The sequence below is a fragment of the Littorina saxatilis genome, linkage group LG2 (assembly GCF_037325665.1).
Source record: "Littorina saxatilis isolate snail1 linkage group LG2, US_GU_Lsax_2.0, whole genome shotgun sequence".
Taxonomy (NCBI): Eukaryota; Metazoa; Mollusca; class Gastropoda; order Littorinimorpha; family Littorinidae; genus Littorina; species Littorina saxatilis.
The window spans coordinates 35,634,772-35,658,258 of NC_090246.1; the positions used below are offsets into that span (position 1 = coordinate 35,634,772).

The 23,487-nt window shown below is 40.8% G+C and overlaps 3 protein-coding genes across 4 annotated transcripts in view; 1 reads left to right on the forward strand and 2 right to left on the reverse strand.

The window, feature by feature from the left end:
* Positions 1–4,732, reverse strand: part of LOC138958862 (transmembrane protein 94-like) — a 54,103-nt gene extending 49,371 nt beyond the window's left edge. For both annotated transcript variants that reach the window (XM_070330166.1, XM_070330165.1), the window contains exon 1: positions 4,088–4,732. In XM_070330166.1, the coding sequence (XP_070186267.1) occupies positions 4,088–4,090 (3 nt within the window). In that variant the 5' untranslated portion in view covers positions 4,091–4,732. The remainder of the gene's footprint in view (positions 1–4,087) is intronic.
* Positions 1–23,487, reverse strand: part of LOC138958869 (uncharacterized) — a 291,914-nt gene that overhangs the window by 2,192 nt on the left and 266,235 nt on the right. The window lies entirely within an intron of this gene.
* LOC138958868 (uncharacterized) lies at positions 15,793–22,180 on the forward strand. Its single transcript, XM_070330179.1, has 2 exons — positions 15,793–16,011; positions 18,856–22,180. Exons 1-2 carry the CDS (start codon positions 15,828–15,830, stop codon positions 19,596–19,598), a joined length of 927 nt encoding a protein of 308 aa, XP_070186280.1. The 5' UTR covers positions 15,793–15,827; the 3' UTR covers positions 19,599–22,180.

Below are 23,487 nucleotides of genomic sequence, written 5' to 3' on the forward strand. Positions count from 1 at the left end.
CTGGCCACTGATCGGACACTGGTGGTTCCCAATGATGTTCCTGGTAGTGTCAGTGGCTTTTTGGAATCGATCTCGAAGACGTTGTGGTAGGAACTGGTGATCTTGTCGTATTGAGGTAATGCGAATATTCCACCGCGTTGCATAACTGTAGTGCTTCCAATGTCAGCAAAACATTGCTGAAGGTAATAGACTGTTGACATGTGCACGTTTAAAGCACATGCCAGCGCTTCTGGATCATCCCCAGCTTTAAGTCGACCTGGCGTTTTGGTGGTGTCAATCTAGACATCCTGGCTGTTTCAAAAGTGAGACTGGCAGCAAGCGTGCCATGGTCTCTTTTGGTTGCTAATTCATTAGTGAACACATCTCACACATCCGATTTCTCCTGCTCCACTTGCACGTGCTACGAGCGTGCATTATGTATTTCACGTGAAACCTGCTTGTCCCGTGTGTTGAAACAGTCGCAGCATCAAAATAATCAGACAACAGCTAGGTCAAACATGCCTTCATCAAACTTTTGTGGATTGATAATCCTGACTCTATAATTGTTCGTGATTTTTTCAATCAAACAATGCAGAATTTTTTCGCTTTTCTTTTGTTGCTCGGTATACATACACGCAAAAACACATAGGGGAAGGGCTCCGAATATGGACCGGCTCCTAATATGGACCACCTCCTGTCCTGACAAACTAACGGCTCTAGAGCGCTCAAAACAATTTCATTGGCTGTATTCACCCTCTCTAGATAACTTTCATATATGTCAAAACAGGTGCAGAAACACAAACCTCAAAACCGTTAGTTTTGTTCTCTTTCTTTCACTTTTGGCAGGATTCATTATAAATTTGCCGCCTAAAACGGACTCGTTTCTGTCCACAGCCAAAGCTTTTATCACACACAAAAATTGCTACATGTATGACAGCTAAGACCGTATTTGTTACATTTTAGCAGTGTTGACCCCGAGTTTCTTCTGCAAATAAAACAAGAAGAGCAAACGCTCGATCGAGTCACTTTCGCAGTTCTGAATATTATATATGAGGCATCAGATGGACAGGAAGAAATTGCTATTCACAACACAATGAGTCACGTTCACATAAAATTTGAGCCCGGTCACTTTTATAGTTTCCGAGAAAAGCCCAACGTTAAGTTGTGTGTTGCCGAACAGAAAAGGCTAGTTATCTCCCTTGTTTTTCTGATAACGTTCGTAAAAGGCTACAGATGTAAATACTTTGATGTAAAGAATAATCCTACAAAGTTTCAATCACATCCGATGAACTTTGTCAAAGATATAAAATGTCTAATTTTTCCTTTGACGCTGACCTTGAAAAAGGTCAAAGGTCAACGAAACCATCGTTAAAGTGTAGAGGTCATTGGAGGTCACGACTAAACAAAATATGAGCCCGATCGCTTTGATAGTTTCCGAGAAAAGTCCAACGTTAAGGTGGTGTCTACGGACGGCCGGCCGGCCGGATGGCCGGCCGGACAGACTAACACTGACCAATTAAATAGAGTCACTTTTTCTCAAGTGACTCAAAAATAAAAGCAAAATCTCAAAAGTATGTGTGAGTCCCCTAATATGGACCACGGCCGACCGACCCTATTTTTTCGCGCGACCCTAGTTTTTTTGGCATTTGGGGGAGAAAAAAAAAATCTGTTTTTTGGCAAAATAACTTAAAAATATGTTTTTGGGGGGAAAGAAAAAAAAAAAAGAAAAAAAAATCCCAACCTACCGACCCTATTTTTTTGGCCTATGATACCGTAAACAGACTATTTTTTTGGGGGGGGGGGGGGCCTTAGCTCTCCAGTGCAGCAGCGATGTGAAAGAATGAAGTGCCTCAAACTCAAAGACTTTCTGATATGAAGCTTGAAATGACAGAATTTAATTGTAGCTATACCGCATTCCTTATACAGATCAGTACAACTACAATTTCAAGTACAATATATATATTATAGATATATGATATACTAAATACTATACAGGATGTAATCAGCTCTTAATGATTAATCATGACAACTTACGCTTTAATAAGCTTATGAAGCACTAAAGCTTTTAAAAATCAATATATCACGATAATTCCATTACACTAAGGGTTATCGTGACCCATTGCATTGTGTGACAACTGACAAGGTGACGCCGCAATCTCCCTTTGCAGCAGCTCGATCTTCACTGACAGAGTTGTCTTCTGGCGAGGAGCATGGGCTATTTAAAGTAGCTTTGCGAACCTTTGTGCTGACATAGTAGTTTTTGAACTTAATTGAAGGTCTATTAATTTAGCTCTTTATATTCTCTGTTCGGTTTGACTGGCTTTGCCTCCAAAGATGATTCTAGTGCTTCCTGCACTTTGTAACATGTGTAATAATGTAAATTTCAGGCTCTGATACAAGTGTCAAGTCACTTTTACAATGCAAAAGCTTAAGATTGACACACTTATCAGGGGTGGATCGAATCATGTTTAACACTTTCACGACGGGACGCTGATAAATCAGTAACCGCGCTGACACGCCCATGGACGGGACGCGCATTTTTCAGTATCAGTCATACAAGGTACAAGACTCGTGATTGCTTCCCGGTTTTTGAAGATTGCAATAAATTGAGTTGTTTCCCTTGATACACGTGGTTTTCTCTTCCGGCTTGATCAAATTAGTGCAGATTTGCGTGGTGTTTTCGAACAAAAAAAATGAATCGAAGGCGAGCCTTGTCACGGGAGGAGATTCTCCGGATGTTGGATCTTGAGGATCCTGTAGATCATGATACATCGTGTCGTTTTAGCCTCAAGAAAGCGATAATAGCAGTGATATTGCTAGTACGAGTCGGCAAACTACACGTGGTAGGGGGTGATACTGCTAGACGAACATGTATCTCGGAATCGTGCAGGAGCTATGGGAGCGTGGCAGCACTGATAACAATGGATGGCTGGAGCCTTCTAATCCTTTTGAAAATGTTCATAGGTGTACAGTTGGTACTTTGTTGTGAAAATGTGACTTATATAGTTATATTCAATATGGATTACCTAGACATCATTTGGTGAGTGTTACAGTTTTGTTTCATTTGAGTCAGGATGCTGTGAGTGAATGCGTGATTTGCTTGTTTTTTTCTTTGTACTGTCTCCTTATTTCTGTGTACAATGTTAACAATATTTCAGCTAATTCATAGGTTTTACACCTTGTTTGGTTATAACATTATTATAATACTTTCTGTTAAAAAATAACTTTTAAAAAAAGCAGTGGAAAATAAAACACACAAAAAAATGTTAAAAAACACAAATTATCCCCCTTTCACCCCCCTTTGCTAAAACAAATCGCGTGACAAACTTATAAATAGCACGACTGAACTGGGCATCCATTTTTGAATTAGTACACAAAATTTGGTGGTGATTGGACTTAATTCAAGCTTGCTAGACAGATTTCTTTACAGTTACTGATTTTTGGGAAGTGATTCTTGGTGGCAAGCTTGGGCAGGCAGGACGTTAACGCCGTGGCAGTGCTAGTCACAATAGTGTTAAGGGACATTTACTTTCGGGACAGATCTACGACATGAAGCGTTTAGTTGCGGGCGCAAAGCCCCCGGGGGCGCGAAGTCCCCGGGGGCACGATCCCCCCCCCCCTATAAAACTAAAATGTTGATAAAATTAAGGAAAACGGATCAATCTGGTACAATCTGAGCCAAGAAACTACCCCTAATACTAGTACTAGTACTACACCTTCCAAAGAGTGAATTTAAGAAGACAAATTTGGATCAAAACAAGAAAATTGACCGAACTGGTGCAACCTGAGCCAACAATGAACAAACTACCCGACTACCTTCCATTTCCAAAACCGTCATTATGAAAATAAAGACCGTCAAGGAATAGAACAATCTGGTGCAATCTGAGCCATCATTTTTTCTTTATTTAAATTTTGTTTGTTTGTTAATTATTTTTCTTTATTTTTGTAATTTTTAGACTGGGGGGGGGGGTCTGGAAACCCAGGACCACCCCCCTCCCTCCCCCCCCTCTGGATCCGCCCCTGCTTCTTAAATGTACCAGCCTTGCTGTGCTAAACTGAAATGTTCAGTTGACTCTGTTGAGTGAAAATAACGAAATAAAATACTGACCATTGCAGGAAATTAAACCTTTCACGGTTTCGGATTTCATGCACGTTTCACATCGTGCATCATACACAGGGCAGCAGATAATCCTTAGCCACAGTACGTTTTTCCCTGTACAGACCACTGTACATTTTACACTGTGCACTGAAACTGCGACACAACAGTAATCTTGCAGAAATGAACAAGACACCGAGTATTTTCTTCTTCTGTGACGGTCAAATGTGCTGGTTTTCAAGGGAAACCACTCCAAAGTGAGGAGAAATAGCACTGGAAAGCAGTCTTGGTCAGCCCAGATTTACAAGGGTTTGACTAATTACTGCGCGACCACGCGCGCCCCGAAACTAAAGCATTTACATGTAATTTTTAGTTTTTCTAGTATGTTCATAGTATTTTCTCGCGTTGTATCATGTCTTAAACTATAGAAATGAAAAATAAGGGAGTTGTGATCCATTTTCGAAGAGCTAGCGATCGAGGCGGCGGAGCGGATCATAGTTTCTGTCATACAGTGATCCTCGCATTTACATGTAATATAGTTGTTGTTTTAGTATTTTTTCAGTATTTTCTCACGTTATATCATGTCCTCGAGTGAAAGTCAAGTGAGTCTGGCCCTTACACATCTCATCATAACATCAAATTATCGTCGATTAAATTTCCATCTTTTTGCCGGGCCGCTAAGGTGCACAACCAAAAAAGGCCCGTTCCACTGAACGGCATACAGACGTTTCGCACCGTTTCGCCGTTTCGCACTTTAACGATTTGCACTTGTGCGAATCGTCACAAGGAAAAAGTTCGAATCGTCAGCATCAGGTGCGAATCATCATAGTGATAGGTGCGAATCGTCACAAGGAAAAAGTGCGAATCGTCAGCATAATAAGGTGCGAATCGTCATAGTCATAGGTGCGAATCATCATAGTTGTGAAGTTGTTGAAACTGAAACAGCTATAGATTTTGCGCTGGTCTCTTCCTTTGAGTCCTCTACGGAAGAAGACCTTTTTCGATCGGCATACTGACACTTGCGTGCACATGATTGTGCTTCGCCGGTCCGCCCAGGGCCGGACTAGGCTAAGAGGAGGGGGGTGGTGGTTGCCAGCGGTGGTCCAGGAGGATGTGCCCCCTGAAGCTGATGGGTAGGTCATATTCTGAGATAGGAAAATGGTCGCTCCTTGCATGAAACGGCATAAAATAAACAATAATAAAAAATGTTTTAAATAAGTGAGGTACATGTTTAGGCCAGGGGGGGGGGGGGGGTTGCGCAAACCCCATAACCCCCCCCCCCCCCCCCGGTAGTCCGGCCCTGCGGCGCCTGTCATGGGATTTGTGATTAAAGGTGTGTCGTGTGCGCATTGCTTTGTGTGTTTGGGTGAGTGTGTGTGTATTTGATTTCTAACTTGCTATTTGTTTCGTTTTGTATGCATCATGTACAATGGTGTGTACTTTTTAGGTATTTAGGTATCCCACGAACTTCCAACCCGCACTTCGCACATGGATATCACTTCAATATAATAGTAAATAACAATCAAGAAATAACGAAGTCTTTAAACCACAATTTCCCAGATATTTACACTTTTCATTTTGTTTCAATTCACACCACAAAACATACACTTCGCCTTTTGCTATTCAGTCTCAAGTCTAAATAATAATAGTATAAATCATAACTAATTTTCTTCACACCATCATAGACATAATGTTGCCTCACATGTTCTTTGTACAATCGTTGGTTTTTACAATAAATATTGCATTACTGTAATTGTCTTCTTTTTCTTTTACAATGTCTTTCCAAAAACAAAACTCAAAGTCCACAAAAGCTATTGCAACCTACTCCTATCTCTCGTCTCTCTTCCTGGGTACAATGGTACCTAAGACTTACATTCAAATGCTTACATTTCCATGCTACCCACATTGTCAAAATACCAATAATTATTCAAAACAAATGTTAACTACTACCTAACTTCATTTCAGACCCACACCCATTATTATACACACATTTCACATTTAAACCATTAGTCGGCCCCCTGTCGATATTTATCGACTAAGTTTCTTGTTTCCAGCGTCGCGGACGACGCTGGTATCTGTGGTTGGGAAGAACGTGCCTGTGGAGAATTAGTCTCCAAGCCAAAGCGCGCTGACTCTCCAAGCCAAAACAATTTCAAAGCTGAAAAAAAATGTACAATTTACGCGAAACGATTAAACACAGCTTTCGGGTGTGTTTTTTTATATCTAAGATGTACATAAATATACCACTCCGACCATAAGGAAAAGAAAAAAAGACACACAAAAAAAAAAGACCGAGAGGAGCCGAGTCAATCCGAGACCAACCGAGAGGACGTGTTTCGCGCCGTTTCGACGTCGTTTGTTCAGATGCGGCCGGTTGGATCAGTTGCGGTCATACAGGGGCGCCTTGCACAAGAAAAGATCTTCAACAATCCCGATCATCATCATGGTACAATAATGTTTTGTGCGCCCCCATGTATGTGTTCTGTGCTAATAATGCACGGTTGTGAAATGTCCGTACACATTTTGTGGCACTATGTAATTGTTAGTGCATCCTCCTGCGGATGCTTCGTGCTAAAAATGCACTTCCATTAAAATATTGTACGCTCATGTCAGTAATATATTTTCAATTATTTCTCTGTCAATTTCAAGTGTTTGTTTCCAATTACTTCAGTATCTCCCTGTTGCAATTCCAGGTGATTCATTATGCATGTGCCAATTTGAGGTGTTTAATTCTGATTCCTGTATTTACAGTGTAAAATTAAAACTATTGTTTTCAAACATTCCTATGACACCTGGTAATGGTTCTGTGGTTTTGTTTTTAATTTGTATTTTGTTTTTCTGCAATAAATATTTGAAATGGATCTGAGGCCGACTTACTACTTTTAGCAATCCTTTTTACCACATTCCCACGTACAGATATTGCAATATCAACTCTTCCTTTCTACCTGTTTCAAACAAGCTCTATTTTAAAATTAAAAAGTTTTTACTAAATGTCTTAACATAGAGGGGGGAATCGAGACGAGGGTCTTGGTGTATGTGCGTGTGTGTGTGTGTGTGTGTGTGTGTGTGTGTGTGTGTGTGTGTGTGTGTGTGTGTGTCTGTGTGTGTGTGTGTAGAACGATTCAGACTAAACTACTGGACCGATCTTTATGAAATTTGACATGAGACTTCCTGGGAATGATATTCCAGGACGTTTTTTTTGGTTTTTTTTTTATAAACGTCTTTTATGACGTCATATCCGGCTTTTTTGTACAAGTTGAGGCTGCACTGTCACACCCTCATTTTTCAATCAAATTGATTGAAATTTTGGCAAAGCAATTTTCGACGAAGGCCGGACTTCCGTATTGCATTTCAGCTTGGTGGCTTAAAAATTAATTAATGACTTTGGTCATTAAAAATCTGAAAATTGTAAAAAAATAAATAAATTATAAAACGATCCAAATTTACGTTCATCTTATTCTTCATCCTTTTCTGATTCCAAAAACATATAAATATGTTATATTTGGATTAAAAACAAGCTCTGAAAATTAAAAATATAAAAATTATGATCAAAATTAAATTTCCGAAATCGTTTTAAAAACTATTTCATCTTATTCCTTGTCGGTTCCTGATTCCAAAAACATATAGATATGATATGTTTGGATTAAAAACACGCTCAGAAAGTTAAAACGAAGAGAGGTAGGCTACAGTAAAGCGTGCTATGAAGCACAGCGCAACCGTTACCGCGCCAAACAGGCTCGTCACTTTCACTGCCTTTTGCACTAGCAGCGGACTACGTTCAGTTTCATTCTGTGAATTCCACAGCTTGACTAAATGTAGTAATTTCGCCTTACGCGACTGGTTTTTTCTTGTGGCTGTTTGATCAATTCATAGCAAGCATTGACTGAAATAAACAATTTATACATCCAGCACAACATGCAGTTCATTGACTTTTGACCCTAACCTTTTAACACTTCCCAAAATAAATCTTTGGTGGACATTGCATCGACGCTGTTCATTTTGAATGAACATTTTTCTTGTTGCATCTGTGGTTGGCAAAGGCGGACAACGCGCCACCATTCCTTTCAAGCGTTTCTCCTTCGGCAGTATTTTTTGTGAAGGCAGTGAGTGGCTACGGAACGCGGATCGTTTCAACTGATGCAGGAAATTGATGCATCCAACATTCGTTAATGACTAACAGTGTCTTTTCGGGGAAAATCCTGTGTATTCAATTATATTTTGAAAGGCCTAAAAATGTACAAAAAGGTATTGGTTTTATGTTACACGACGTGTTTTTCATTCGTCAACTTGGATTAAAAGTCTGCCACAGCTAAAATCTGGACCGACCTCGTATGAACGTGTTCAAAATCTCTTAATTTACAACTTGTTCAAGGGCAGGGTGCATGGTAGCCGCTAATATTAGCTTTGGCTATCCCCTCAGGGGGAGGCCCGGGGGGGGGGAGTATAAGGAGGGGGGGGGAGGGGGACACACTTGTAGTTTACACAGTTCTGAGGGAAAAAAATCAAAAGGGTAGTGTCATAGCTCGTGTTTTTTTCTCAGCAAAAAATGGAATATGTTGCTCTTTTCGAGTGTGAAACAAGAAAAAACAGAAAGGGTAAAATACACTATCCACGTGGTTTAGCTTGTGTTCATTTTGTTATGGAGCATTTCATATACTTTAATTATGCTGATTCACGGTGTACTGCAAGTCTTGAATTAGTGCCCTTTTGGCGACTCAGTGATTCGCGTCCACAGACTTGGTGGTATTAGTCCGTGCTGGCCAAGATTATCAGCTATCTTGAGTAGAATTTAAACTCAATCAGAAAAAAAAAGTTACAGACTAAGCTGTATGTTTCAATACAGCAACGCGACGGCGACGAAAAGGGAAAATCCGATCGAAATTATGGAAGCAACGTACGCGTGTTTCCAAATGCGCGACGCGACGGCGGCGTGGCGGTTCGACGGCGAGATTTTGTTCGCCCCAGCCAAAGTAACTGCTGCCGCGCGGCGTTCGCGCCCAAAGTTGGCGTGATCATATTCTTTCGAAACAATCAAAGACCCCCTACAACCATGTTTTACTTTAATATAATGCATATCGTTGGGCAAGAATTACTACAAAGGTTGGCTAAGGCAACGGGTTCGTTCCAATTTTGTTTGCATTTCGTTGTCGGAAATAACTGAAAGCGGCCCGTTTGTCAGTATACATAGTTTCGCATCCCACATTTTCTTTCTCTAAAAATGCGGCACACACACACACTCTGGCACACACACACACACACACACACACACACACACACACACACACATACAATCTGGCACCACCATTCTCACTTTTGTATGCCCTCCCCACACTGACACACTCCTATCCATCTCCCATGATTTAGTCACGGTTGGCAAATGTTATCATATTATCGACGTAGAAATATTTCTGTGTTGTCAGTCTTGTTAGTTTGATTTGCTTTCGTTTCAGTTCTCTTCTTTGTGTGTGTGTGTGTGTGTGTGTGTGTGTGTGTGTGTGTGTGTGTGTGTGTGTGTGTCGTGTGTGCACGGTGTGTGCGTCAGTGTACTGTGTGTGTGTGTGAGTGTGTGTGTGTGTGTGTGTGTGTGTGCGTGTACTACTTTTCCGTGATAAGTAACGACGTGGATACATATTTCTTTGCTGACGGGTTTACAAGTTGTGTCACATCAAAGTAGCATCATGGAGACTGCATGCTGCTTTTCCAATTATCTCCCAATCTGATAAAACCGAAACACTGAACAGACTTCAAACCGTAAGACGAAAAATATCCTTAGCGGATTATGACTTTATTCAGTTATTCTGCAGAAAAGACAAATGCTGGAGAAAAACCGTTCTTTTCTGCAGCATATCTGAATAATGTCATCTTTCGCAGAAGCAGCGTTTTTTTCTGCAGCAAAACACTTTACTGCAGTAAAATTGAAATCAAGAATGCTGCAGTAAAACGGTGCTGTTGAACGTTTTACTGCAGAAAACCTGTTTACATTTTTTCTGCAGTATTTTCACACCGTATAACCGGTTGATACGAAGAAACTACCCACGCTCCGGTTCACTCGATTTCAGCTCTCACGCGGCGGCAAAATGTTGACTTTTCATTGTTATTATGGAATATTTAATGCAAGTAAAATATTATAGTCAACGGGAAAGTCAAGATTAATCAATTCTTGAAACATGAGTGTACTTTTTGGTCTTTGAAAAGTTGCAATTCGATTACACGTCAAGAAATCGCGTAGCAACCCTACAAATTGCCGGTTGATACTCTCACGCTTGCTTTATTTTGAAAGGTTGCGACTCTCACGCATACTCGGTTGCGACTCTCACGCAGTTTTTCAAATGGAAAACGGAGAATATTTCATGTCTTAGCATGTTTACGAATACGAATACGAATACGAATACTTTATTATCTCATACAGAGAAATTTCAGTGTGGTGCACATTAAAAGACAAAACAAATAATAAGACAACAGATAAAAATACCATACGAAGCATACTACACTCGCGCACGCATATGTACACTAACAGGAATAGTAACATGATTCCAAATAGGTAAATTGCCGTCAGCTTTAGCTAAAAGTTTACCGCTAAAAACTATCATTATCACAGGACTAGATATGTCATTGAACAATATTTATCACAGGACTAGTCATTCGAGGGTTATCACACTCAGCATAAGGGTGCACATCAAAGAATATAAAAAATATTCATCACAGAAATCAGTGCATATGTTCACCGGCACACATACTAGTTTTAATTAACTTAGGTATTTAAAAAGCCAATTGACTTTGGAATAAAACTGTTCTTAGTTCTGAGCGTGCGGAATCTGGGAGTGCGGAGGCGACGTCCTGAGGGCAGGACCTCAAAGTGGTGAGCGAGCACATGACTACTATCCTGGATGATGCAGCGGGCCTTTCGCACCACACGTCGTTCATACAGCACAGTCAGTCCTTCCTGTCTCACCCCCACAATCTTACCACATGTGTTCACCACCCGCCCAAGCACATTCTTACTCTTCACACACAGACCTCCATACCAGCAGATGAAAGAGAAAGTGAGAATGGATTCAATGAATGAAGTATAGAATGTTTGGAGGATGCGGCTGTTGATGTTCAGACTTCTGAGCTTTTGTAAGCAGTAGATTCTTGACTGACACTTCTTGTGGATAGCTTTAGTGTTTGAGGAGAAATTTAGTTTGTTGTCAATGACTGTACCGAGATATTTGTATTCAGTCACTCGCTCAACTTTCACACCATCTATGTATAAATCTGAAACTGTAGCTGGGTTTTTGCGAAAGTCAATAACTAGCTCTTTTGTTTTTGTCACATTTAGGGCTAAATAGTTATCTTTACACCAGGAGCTGAAATTTTGAACTTCAGAAAAATAAACAGAATCGGAGTCAGACAGGTCTTCAAGGGCAGAATCGTCAGAATATTTCACAAGAGGGGTCGTAACAGTGCCTTGACAATCGTTAGTGTATAATGTGAACAGAACTGGAGACAATACTGTGCCCTGAGGGGCTCCAGTAGAAGTACTAACTATGGATGAAAGTGCGCTATGGAAACGGACGGACTGGGTTCTGTTCACTAGAAACTGTGTGATCCAAAGGACGAGTCTGGGAGTGACGTTGTAAGAAAGCAGTTTTTGAACAAGCAGGTGAGGTTGTATTGTGTTGAAAGCAGATGAAAAGTCTATAAATAGAATACGGACGAAGGAACCAGGTTTTTCTAAGTGACTATATGCTTGTTGCAGAAGTGTGAGTGTGGCGTCATCTGTGCCTCTGTTTTTCTTGTAGGCAAACTGAGAAGGGTCCATGAAAGGTTGTGTGCAGTTGAGAAGACGAGGCAGAAGGATGCGTTCAAAACATTTCATTACTACCGAAGTGAGGGCAACTGGACGATAGTCATTGAGCTGTTTGGGTCTACTGTTTTTAGGAACGGGACAGATGGTTGACTTTTTCCACACATCAGGAACAATACAGTCCCTGAGTGACCAAGTGAAAAGCTGACTGAAAACTACAGACAACTGTGCTGCACACCACTTCAAGGTCCTGCCCCCAAGACCATCAGGACCAACAGCCTTACGCACCTTAAGTTTCTGAAAAACAGACTGCACCACATCACCCTCGATCTCGAAGTCGTCGTCGTCAGAAATTCTCTCTTTTAAGTTTAAAATGGTGTCATCTAAAACACTCCCTACATCGTCGCGTTCGAATCGGCAGTAAAACGTATTCAGGTCCTGTGCCATGTTTTGTTGGTCTTCTAAAGGGAGAGTACAACTGGGTTTCTGTTTTGTTTGACCTGACAGAGTTTTCAACCCTTTCCACGCATCAGCGATATTCCCTTGCTGAAACTGCTCTTCGACCTTTTCTTTGTACGCTTTTTTTGCTTCTGAAATTTCTTTCCTAAGTTTTGCCTGCACACGCCTACGCTCGTCTTTATCACCAGATTGAAAGGCGATTTTCTTCTCATTGAGCGTGGCCTTCAACGACTTCGTTATCCAGGGCTTGTTGTTGGGGAAAATTTTGACAGTTTTGGTTGGAATAACTGTATCTTCACAGAAAGTAATGTAGTCAGTAATCACATCCGCTGCTTCATTCACACTGTCACTAGACTCTAAAAACATATCCCAGTCAGTACATTCATAACATCCACGCAGCTGTTCAATGCTATCCTCAGACCACACTTTCACGGTTTTCTTCACAACATTTCCAGATTTGATTTTGGGTGTGTATGATGGGACAAGATGGACAGAATCATGATCAGATTTACCAATGGGGGGCAGTGCAAATGATTTGAAAGCATCAGGTACATTTCCATACAACAGATCAATAGTTTTTTCCTTGCGTGTATGGACTGTGACATATTGGTGAAATGAGGGCAAACAAGTGCAAAGGTCACAACTGTTGAAGTCGCCGGCAATAAAGTTTACCTGTTTGGATTTGATGCAAAATCTCTTATGTAGTCTCTTAATGTTTAAAACCTCTCTCTATCTCTCTCTATCTCTCTCTCTCTCTCTCAGTCTCTCTCTCTCTCTCTCTCTCTCTCTCTCTCTCTCTCTCTCTCTCTCTCTCTCTCAGTTTGACAGACAGGGTCCCGCCAGCATTCATCCACAAAGCATTGATTGACTTGCAGATCTGGTCTGTTTCAGAATCAGAGTCGGCAAAGGCAAAGTGATTGTCACTTTAATTGAAACTGACGTGAGTGACACCAGCGGTTGGAGAGAGCATGTTGCGTCACTGAGATATGTTTTTTACACAGTCACTGGGTCAGAACGGCAGAAATCCAAAAGTGTATGGACAACCTGCAGGACTTTTCAACGTTCGAGAGAACTTAACCCAGTCCTACCACGGAAGAAGAAGAAGAAGAAGAGGAAGAAGAAGAAATCAAGCGAGGACGAAGATCTGATCAGAGACCTGACTAACTTCACTAAGACAAAGAGTAGGAGAGTTTCTAATGAAATCAACGAGCCGAGCCAAAGTATTAGTATTTACTTCATGTATTTCAGGTTTACATATTTACTCCACAATCCACTTCCAAACATGCCTCTTATACAGTTAGAAATGTAGTTAAATATTGTTTTTGATCATGAACAAGCAGAAATTCAAGTGAATCATGTCAAGAAAATCACCATGATCCTTGTTTTCCCCAATAACAGAGGATCTGCAACAGTGTGGGTTTTCTCGGACATTTACATTATCAAGGGTGTATTAGGGTATGAATGACAGCTCATACTGTCTGTAAAGAGGCGGTACACCCCGAGTTTGCCGAAACTACAATAGGGGAAAAGGGATCATAACAACTCTATGATGGGGAGAGGGGTCATGTATATATGTGTGTGTGTGGGGGGGGGGGGGGGAGAGAGAACAGGAATCAGTGGCAAAATACCGGACAAACAAAGATTGCCTGCATAAACGAGTAAATTGTTGGTTTTTTTTGCTCAAATAAAGCAAAAATCATTCGTGAGAGTCTCAACCAGAGAATAAAAACTTTGCGTGAGAGTCTCACGCTACCGAGCGTGAGAGTATCAACCGGCAATTTGTAGGGTTGCTACGCGATTTCTTGACATGTAATCGAATTGCAACTTTTCAAAGACCAACAAGTACACTCATGTTTCAAGAATTGATTAATCTTGACTTTCCCGTTGACTATAATCTTTTACTTGCATTAAATATTCCATAATAACAATGAAAAGTCAACATTTTGGCGCAGAACGCTTGAAATGTGTCAATATTCTCTGCTCCCCTTTTACAAGTGCATTTAAATAATAAAATAATTCTGGAATATGGTACGCATACTTCTTATGCTAAAGTGCAAACAACAATAATACGATAAAATGTCTTTTTGTGAAAGTTATGATGCAATTTGTGGAGCAACTCACCTCGCTTTGCCGCCGCGTGAGAGCTGAAATCGATTGAACCGGAGCGTGGGTAGTTTCTTCGTATCAACCGGTTATACGGTGTGATTTTGTACTGGCTCTTGGCGGATTATGACATTATTCAGTTATTCTGGAGAAAAACCGAAATGCTGGAGAAAAAACAACAGCACCGTTTTACTGCAGCATTCTTGATTTCAATTTTACTGCAGTAAAATGTTTTGCCCCAGAAAAACCCGTTGCTTCGGCGAAAGATGACATTATGCAGAAATGCTGCAGAAACAAACAGTTTTTCTCCAGCATTTCTGTTTTTCTGCAGAATAACTGAATAAAGTCATAATCCGCTAAGGATAATAATCCGCTAAGGATAATAGACACCATCAGCGTCACTAAACGGGTATCGGCGGCACATTACATAACGACCTTCTGCGCCGGCCGGTGTCAGTCACGATTTCATCTTTCGCCTGTGTACATATTTCCCCCTCGACATAATATACTCAAGACTGAAATGTTGTTTCCTGGTAAAATTAAGAGGTGAAATTATTTATGGACGAAAAGCATGTCAGTTTCTTGCATGTGAAGAAAATTGGTGGTAAAATCAATAGATTTCACCCCCAAAATCGAATTCTTCGAAAACGTGTAAGAACTTGCAAAACATTTTAGGATGAATCAAATTTCTAAGTTAAATAAAACAAATTGGTTGGACAAATTTGGCCCCATGAATGTAAGGTACACAAGGTCGCTCATCCGTACTATCGAAGGGTGTTTTTTTGTTTAGTGTAGAGTTTATACTAGATCAACGAGGCCGAGAAGCGAAATATCAACACGGCGAAAGATGAAAACGTCACACCGGGACCCAAGGGGTCGGTCTGCTATCAAGGAAATAAGGAACTTGACAGACAGATAATCGCCTGCAGCTGTTGTAAGATATTAGATAGACACGCTTCAACCTCGCTTCACGCACTTACAGTTTAAAGAAAAATGAATTCACACAAAACACAAATCGATCGGCAACGGCAAAGACTAACTCTTTAATTGCGGGTGATAGTTCGCCCTGTCAGATAGGAAACAGTGAAGAGGCCTTCACGAATCACTAGCTGTACGGAGTCTAATTTGTTGGATAGGTCTTCGACTGGTCTCTCAGAAGCCAACTAACCAACTTATAAATGCTTTAGTTTGGTCGCGCATGCATGTTCTATAAGTCTGACTGACATGATCGGTTTTGACAGAAATCCGGTGCTTTCACTTTTGCAAGAACAACAAAATTATTACATGTAAATGCTTTAGTTTGAGGTCGCGCGTGGTCGCGCAGTAGTTAGTCAGACCGGATTACAACTCTCGTAAATTCTCACCTGCTGAGACCGAGTCGAACGGGAAAGTGGCCACAACATGGCGGCCTCGCAGTCTTCTGCTACAGGCAGGGGGGAAATGATGGACACAGTAGACTTTGAATCAATAGCAATCCGACAGGTCATTACAGAATATTTTCACAATACTTCGAGAAGAGACGAAGCAGACTTGAGGACTGGGAGTGAAAAAGTCACAACTGCAGTCGCAGAGCCTGGAGGAACTGGTGAGGCCATGAACCTCCGAAAACCTCCGAAAACCCCTGAAAACCCCATCTAGACTAACTAAATCTATCTTCAAAGTGAAGTATTGGACTTGCAAGTGAAAAGTAAAGACTGCCAGGCTGGTAAGCCTGATTCATGCTACATGCACCCTTATATTTGTGTTGAGAGCCGGATTATCGACGAAATCGATTCAACAATTTCAATGCAAGGGAGGTAACTCTTGTTTCTCGAAAGCACAAGTATTGATGACGTCATATGATTAGTGCTTCCGCTCCTTCGTAAATCCTCGCACAAACACGAAAATAAAGCCATGAATGGTGAAAGTTGCAAATATAAGTCATGATTGCAAACAATTATGTAACAAAACACGATCTAAGGACGAATTTTCTTATTTCTGATGGGGTTTTCGGGTTTTGGGGGGTTTTTGGAGACAAGTAGAACCGAGCTCTGATCGAGCACAGGCGGAAGGTATCGTTCACTGGACCAGTGGTCCAGTGAACGATACCTTCCGCCTGTGCTCTGAGTCTCTCTCTCTCTCTCTCTGCGTGTGTGCCTTCACGTTGGCGTATGTTGTGTATTCTATGTCTCAATGTGTATCTACATGCTATCAGGGATTTTGATGTTCATGTGATTGTGAGAGTTAGGCATGATAGTGTGTGTTTGTTTGTAAACATGTGTGTGTATGATAGAGGTGTTTTAGGTCTGATTGTGTATCAAGGAACTATCAGTCATGTGTTTTGATGTGCAGGTGTGTATGTGTGTGTGAGACACTGAGAGTTATTATTTTACTCATGAATTCTTACAGTATATATAGTTTTATGTTTGGTTTAGATGCACAGTGTTGTTCCAAGGCCTCGGTCTTCGGTCATCCACGCTTACATTTTGATATGATGCATTGCCATTGGACTGACCCATGGCCAGCAGACCATCTGATTTTTTTTACATTTACTTTAGTAGGTCTTCTGATTATCAATTTTCCTGCCAAGCACAAAACCAGGACATTTTGACCTATATACACATACATATTTTTAACCCAGGGCAAACTGACCTTTGTCCTCTAGCTGAGGCTGGGAACAACATTAATGCATTAGGCCAAAAAGAAAAATACAGTCGTCTCCGCTTAGCTCGTCCCTCTCGGGACCGAAAAATTCGCGACGAGCTAACCGGCCGACGAGCTAAGCAGCGGACGAGGTAAACGGAGTCCAATTTCCCTGGGGGATATGCTGCGACGAGCTATCCGGCGAATTCGTCCAGACCAATATTAAAAGCACATAAACACTTGTAAACGGGTGTATCAGGTTCTGAGATAACTATCAATCTAGTAGATCATCCTCGAATAGCCCTTTGTTCACAACATGACATTTTACCGTGTCTACAAACCAGAAGTAATCCTTTCATCACCATGGAGTAGGAGCTATGATGTGCAATGGTCAAATGACGAATTTCTGTTCATAGACTCGGTAAGATGTTGATAGAGTTTATATTCGTTTCGCATATTGGGTTTGTAACATGTGTTACTATGAAAATAACAGAGAGATAGGCAGAAGAGAGAGAGAGAGAGAGAGAGAGAGAGAGAGAGAGAGAGAGAGAGAGAGATGTAAACCATGAAACAGAAAGCACATTTCTTGGGATTTTTTTTTATTAAATCCAAAAATAAGCAGTCCAATGAGAAGAATTTTAAATGAAAAACCAAGTAAACACGGCGCCAGAAAAAAGTTAAACACACACAAACACACACGCAAAAAAAGCACTAACTCATTTGCGTGCTTACATACACACACACACAAAACACAACGTCGTTCGTGGGATATCAAGATCGTCTGCTATGGTCTTTAGGAGTTTGCTTGGATTGTCCTCCATTATTTGAATAACTTCCATTTTCCTTTTCAGGGAAAGACCCTGCACCTTTCGTTTCGTTTGCATCTTTTCTGCGTTGTGAGACTACCCAACGATTGGCATTTGTCTAGGACTGAGTGACAGATGGATGCCAGAAATGATTGACAGGTGTCATTGTCCAAACATTATTCTGATTAGTCATACAAAGAAAGTTTTGTGTGTACATTGTACCTACTAATAAGTGGGAGAAAATTGAAACAAAGTAGCAAAATCAGATAAACAGCGCATGTTTTCTTCTTTGACATTCAATTCGAAAAGTCTGGCAGTTTATGGAACGTTCTTTTGTTACTGTCATCCTGTCAGAAGACGTCATCGCTGACGACACAATGTCGTTATGACGAGCTATCCGGCGTAAATGACGTCACACCATGCCTTGGGACTGGAAAGTTTGGTCGAGCAAAGCGGCGGACGAGCTAACCGGCGGACGAGCTAACCAGCTTAATTTTACAGATACAAAGAAGGACGTCAGCCCGGGGAAAAAATATGGCGACGAGCTAAACGGCGGACGAGCTAAGCGGGGTCGAGCTAAGTGGAGTCGAGTGTATGTCTGTTTCCGGTAACATTGCCGAAAAAAATAGGGTCGGTCGGTTGGTGTTTTTTTTGTTTTTTTTAACACACCTTTTTCTTACGTTTTGTTAACGTCTTTTTACGTTGTTTTTTTTCCCGGCGTCATTGGCCGCCATGTTTTTTTCGCGTGACGACGGAAACGGGAGGTAAGTCTCTTCGATTGTGAAGTCTCATCGACCGATTACCTCCCGTTTTTGTTTGTTTTTTGTTGTTGTTTTTTTGGTGCGAAAAGCGAAAAAAACCTTTAGGGTCGGTCGGGTTACCGGAAACAGACATATTTTTCTTTTTGGCCTTACAGGCATATGAGCAATCATTGCATTGCGTGTGTAGTATGCTGTTTTACAATTTTTTAAATTTACCATCTGCATTGATTTGTTTTCCAGGAGATGAGCGTGGCAGCACTATTCAACCCCCAGAAATGCTGAACCCAACAGATTCTCAAGTCCCGCCTGCTGACGAGGAAAACGAGAGTTTCAGTAGCAATGCTGGGAAGCCTGACAAGAAGCTGTCTGCTGATTTAACCTGTAGTTGTCGGCTGTACGAAGGACAACCCTGCTACCTACGGTTTAAAGCTGATAAATTGCTAGAGCTTCGGATGCATCATCTTTCGCTGGAGAAACGTGAACTTGATGCTGTGTTATTATCTCAGATAAATGCTTCCCTAAAAACTGAAGAATTGACATGCAACAAAAAACGTCATACAAACACAGAGAGAAAGAAAGTGAGGAGCCAGTATAGGCTTCATGGATACAACATATGCCGGACGCTGTTCATGCACATTCATGGCATTGGAAAAGACTTGCTCGACAACTTGATCAAACATTATCGTGAAAATGGACTCGCACCAAGACAACATGGAAACAAAAACAAAGCGCCAAAGCATGCTCTGACTCTTGAACAGCAACAAAAGGTTGTGGTCTTCATTGAGACTTATGCCGAAACTCATGGCATAAAGCTTGCTGGTAAAAAGAAAACGGTTGTGTATCAAGACTACGCAAAGGCATGTAATGCTGATGGGTCGCGGTGTGTGGCAAAACGTACCTTTCAGTACTTGTGGAAGAAATTTATACCAAAGAAGAAAAAAAGGGAGACTGGCAACAAAACTAGCACCAAGAGAGTTAACTGAGTGATTTCCTGCAAATTTTCACCAGTGTGACGTTGAAATAATTAATGATCTACATGAACGTGCTTCAAAGTTTTTCTTCATTCACTTTGTGCAAGTAAAAAGTATCATTTGTGTGTGTGTGTGTGTGTGTGTATTTCTACAGATGCGAGTCAAACATTCAGATGTGCTTCTTGCTGCATTTATTTTAATTGATGGGTCTATAATGTAGACAGAATTGTTTACTTGTGTCTTTTGCATTCTTTTGTTATGGTGAACTAGAGGGTCATTAACGTCCTCACTGTAAAATGTTCCTTTTTAGGGACATGAAAACATGATACGATAAGACTAAGAGGCTGGTAAAAGTGAGGACAAGGGGAGGATGACGACGGGGTGGGTGAGAGAGATGATGATAAAAGTGTTGTTTTTTTTTTAAGTAGTTTCAGTTGTTGGTTTTTTTTACGCAATAAAAATTTTATTTGTTGTCTCCAAAAGCATTGGGGGTAAGGGATTTTAAAAGAATAAGGTTATTTTTCAAAGAAATTTTTATAAAAAGGGATAAAATTTTAGAGCTATTTTTTAAAACCAAAGGTTAAAAAAGATGATTCAGATTTGTACAGAGAGATTAAAAGCAGATATATACACAGCACGTAAGTCATGTTATATTTACAGTTCTAAAAGCTGTGCCACAGTGACACACCAAACACATTCACTCACACAGAGATATATACATTTCCAGACACACCCAGGCACTCCAACTGCAACCCAGCCGTCAGCCAATGGGGTTTGTCCCTTTATCAGCGCAGTCGGCGTGAGTGCCTGGGCCAGGTATAAAGGTTAAAACCTCAGCGAAACACCAAAGTACATGTAACACAGACATTTAAAGTTGGTTTTACGGATAAAATGGTTTGTCAGTGAGATGAATATTACTGTAATTAATAAAAGGGGTTGATTTGATTATTAAAATTTGGTGGATTGCCATTTTAAAACCCTTGGCTGGGTGTGGAGGGGGGTAGGGCCTCGTCGGTGGTGTACGGTAGCACCTGGTTTTGTCGGAGCCATAACAAGGGCCTCTTTTGTTACATTTAGTCAATGTTTTAACATAGAGGGGGAATCAAGACGAGGGTCGTAGTGTCTGTGGTGTGTGTGTTGTGTAGATTAAAAACAAGCTCTGACAATTAAAAATATGAAAATTATGTTTAAAATTAAATTTCCGAATTCGATTTAAAAACAATTTCATCTTATTCCTTGTCAGTTCCTGATTCCAAAAACATATAGATATGATATGTTTGGATTAAAAACAAGCTCAGAAAGTTAAAAAGGACAGAGATACAGAAAAGCGTGCTATCCTGCTCAGCGCATCCACTACCATGCTATTCTGGCAAGTCAATTTCACTGCCTTTGCCACAAGCGATGGACTGACGATGCTACGAGTATACGATCTTGGTGAAAAAATGCAGTGCGTTCAGTTTCATTCTGTGAGTACGACAGCTTGACTAAATGTTGTATTTTTGCCTTACGCGACTTGTTTTATTTGTGCTGGATAATTGTAAATTGCATTGAACTACTGTACGATTTGTGGCACATATATAAATGTCGGTATGATTTGTGGCATATATATATAAATGTAGCTAAGTGCAAGACTGGCTACTAAGTCAATGGAATGTTTTCTGTCACTGTGGTTTTGCGTAACGTTTTAACTTAGCTGAAATGCAAATGTCCATCAGACACCTGGAGATTGTAAACACACTTAACCTTCACCGGATCACGCTTTGGACTACACAGTCCGGATGATGTGGGTCGTGTACAACCCATACTTTCTAAGGAAGGATTCAATGTCAAAAGTATGGTCATACACGACCCACTGACCCAAATAGGGATAAACTCTTTACCGCCTCTTTGCAGAGTATGGGTCGTACACAATCCACGCCATCTGAATAGGGATAAACACCGTAAAATGTCTTCTTTACATCCGGACTGTGTAGTTCAAATGACATCATCGTTGATTTGTTTGTTTACTAAGATTAATCCTTTAAAAATTGGTCGATGTAAAGATTCTATGGTGTTGGAGGATTACATGAGTCTCAATCAAAAACTCCCAATAGTTTTAGAGATAGAGACACTTTTGTGAGGCTCTGGGTCGTCCACGACCCAGGAAGAACGGTGAAGCTTAACTGTGCTAAAGGCTAGTCTTTGATCTTTTTCAAGTGAGGCCACCCCTCTTTTAAGAGAGACAGTAGCTGGCAAACAGGTGGTCATTTATGTAAGTTGTAACTTTATGAGTGAGCTTAGTGCAAGGCTCTTGGAGGTGTGAAGTAGCCTGTTATTGTTTGATGCACTCAGATCAAAGCCTCATTAAGACGGCATTTGAATAAAGGGTCCCTCTTTAATGATTAGTCATTTGTTTGTGAAGACTGTCCTTAATCGAGCCTGAAGTTTCCTTACAGTGCTTGCCACTTTAGTCAGAGCTTTGGAGAACTTCCTTGGACACATAACAGGACACATTATTAGATTTGATATTCATTGTACTTGTGCGTCCATTTGAACTTTGGCTGGGTTGGCGAGGGGAGACAGGAACAAAAGTTGAAGAAAACTGTAAACCCAAAGTCATGGTTGTTCCAGAGTTGTTGTATCTGGTGATGCGTTGATCTCTGTCATTGAACGTTTCTCTGTGGGTTTTTTCTGCACGAATGTGAAGTCCGTGATGAATGCAATTTGTGATCGTTGAGTACAAGATTCTAGGTGTAATGAATGGCGGTTATGGTGTTTATAGTTGAAGGGATATAACTAGTGCTTTTTGTAATACAAAGAGGTTGTCAGGAGTGGTTTAACTTTGAGAGTGGAAACTTTTAACAGTTCAGTAAAATTCCATGGTTAGCTACGGACGGTCAAACTGGGTTCGCGGCACGTGAATTTACAACTGTGCGAGTTGTTCGCGTTATAATCGCAACCGCCTGATTTTGTGAGTTGTGATTGTAAACTGCCTGACAATTGAAAGTCATTCGACCTGGGCTCTCGGATGAGAAAACCTGCTCTTGCTTTTGATGTCAACCTTGGAACCGGGAAACATTGCCGGGATGACTTGGAATGTTGTATGGATGCCGCCATATTGGAAGATGAGGTACTTTGCTAGTTTTGTGTGAACTTGAACATTTCTTTTGTATGCGCGGACATGACTTATGTATTTGAATAATTTCGGAATTGTATAATTTCCTTGTGCTCGGTTGGTGTTTTTGAATATTGTTAGTTGTTACAGTAGGGTGTTATATTTTGTAACAGGCCGCCCCAGTCTGACTTGTGCGGGGTGGTGCCAGGGTGGCGAGGGTGCGATGGAGGCCGTAAGGTTGAAGGCTAGCTACATCGTCACCTCTACATAACGTAAAAGTTATGTTTTGTTTATTTGCTTTCTTGTCCTTGTAAATATGTTCTGACGTTGACAATGAATGAGTGAGTTTCACAAGGTCGTGGACAATGAATGAATGAGTTTCAAAAGGTCATGAATTGATTATTGTAAGCAAGAAAGTATTTGAGAATTTGAGGAATGAGTTGATATTTGCTATGTCAGAAACAAACCAATTTGTATGTTCTAATTAAACCATTGGCTATTGTTTGGAAAGAATGAGTTGGTGAAAGACTACAAATTCTTCTAATCTTCTCTCTGCTTTCCTAAACTTCTGAGCGGGAGTCAGATGATTGACTGTGTGTGTGTGTGTGCACATATAAAGAATCTGGAAGGAGATTAATAAGGATAACTACGGATCTTCTTTATTTCAAATCTCTTACATTGGCGAGCTTGCCAGGAGAAGAACAAAATGATACTACGCTGGCGAGGTCCATTTCAGGTGATCAAAAGACTGAATCAATGTGATTACGTTGTAGAAATTTCACCTGGGATCGAGAAAGTGTACCATGT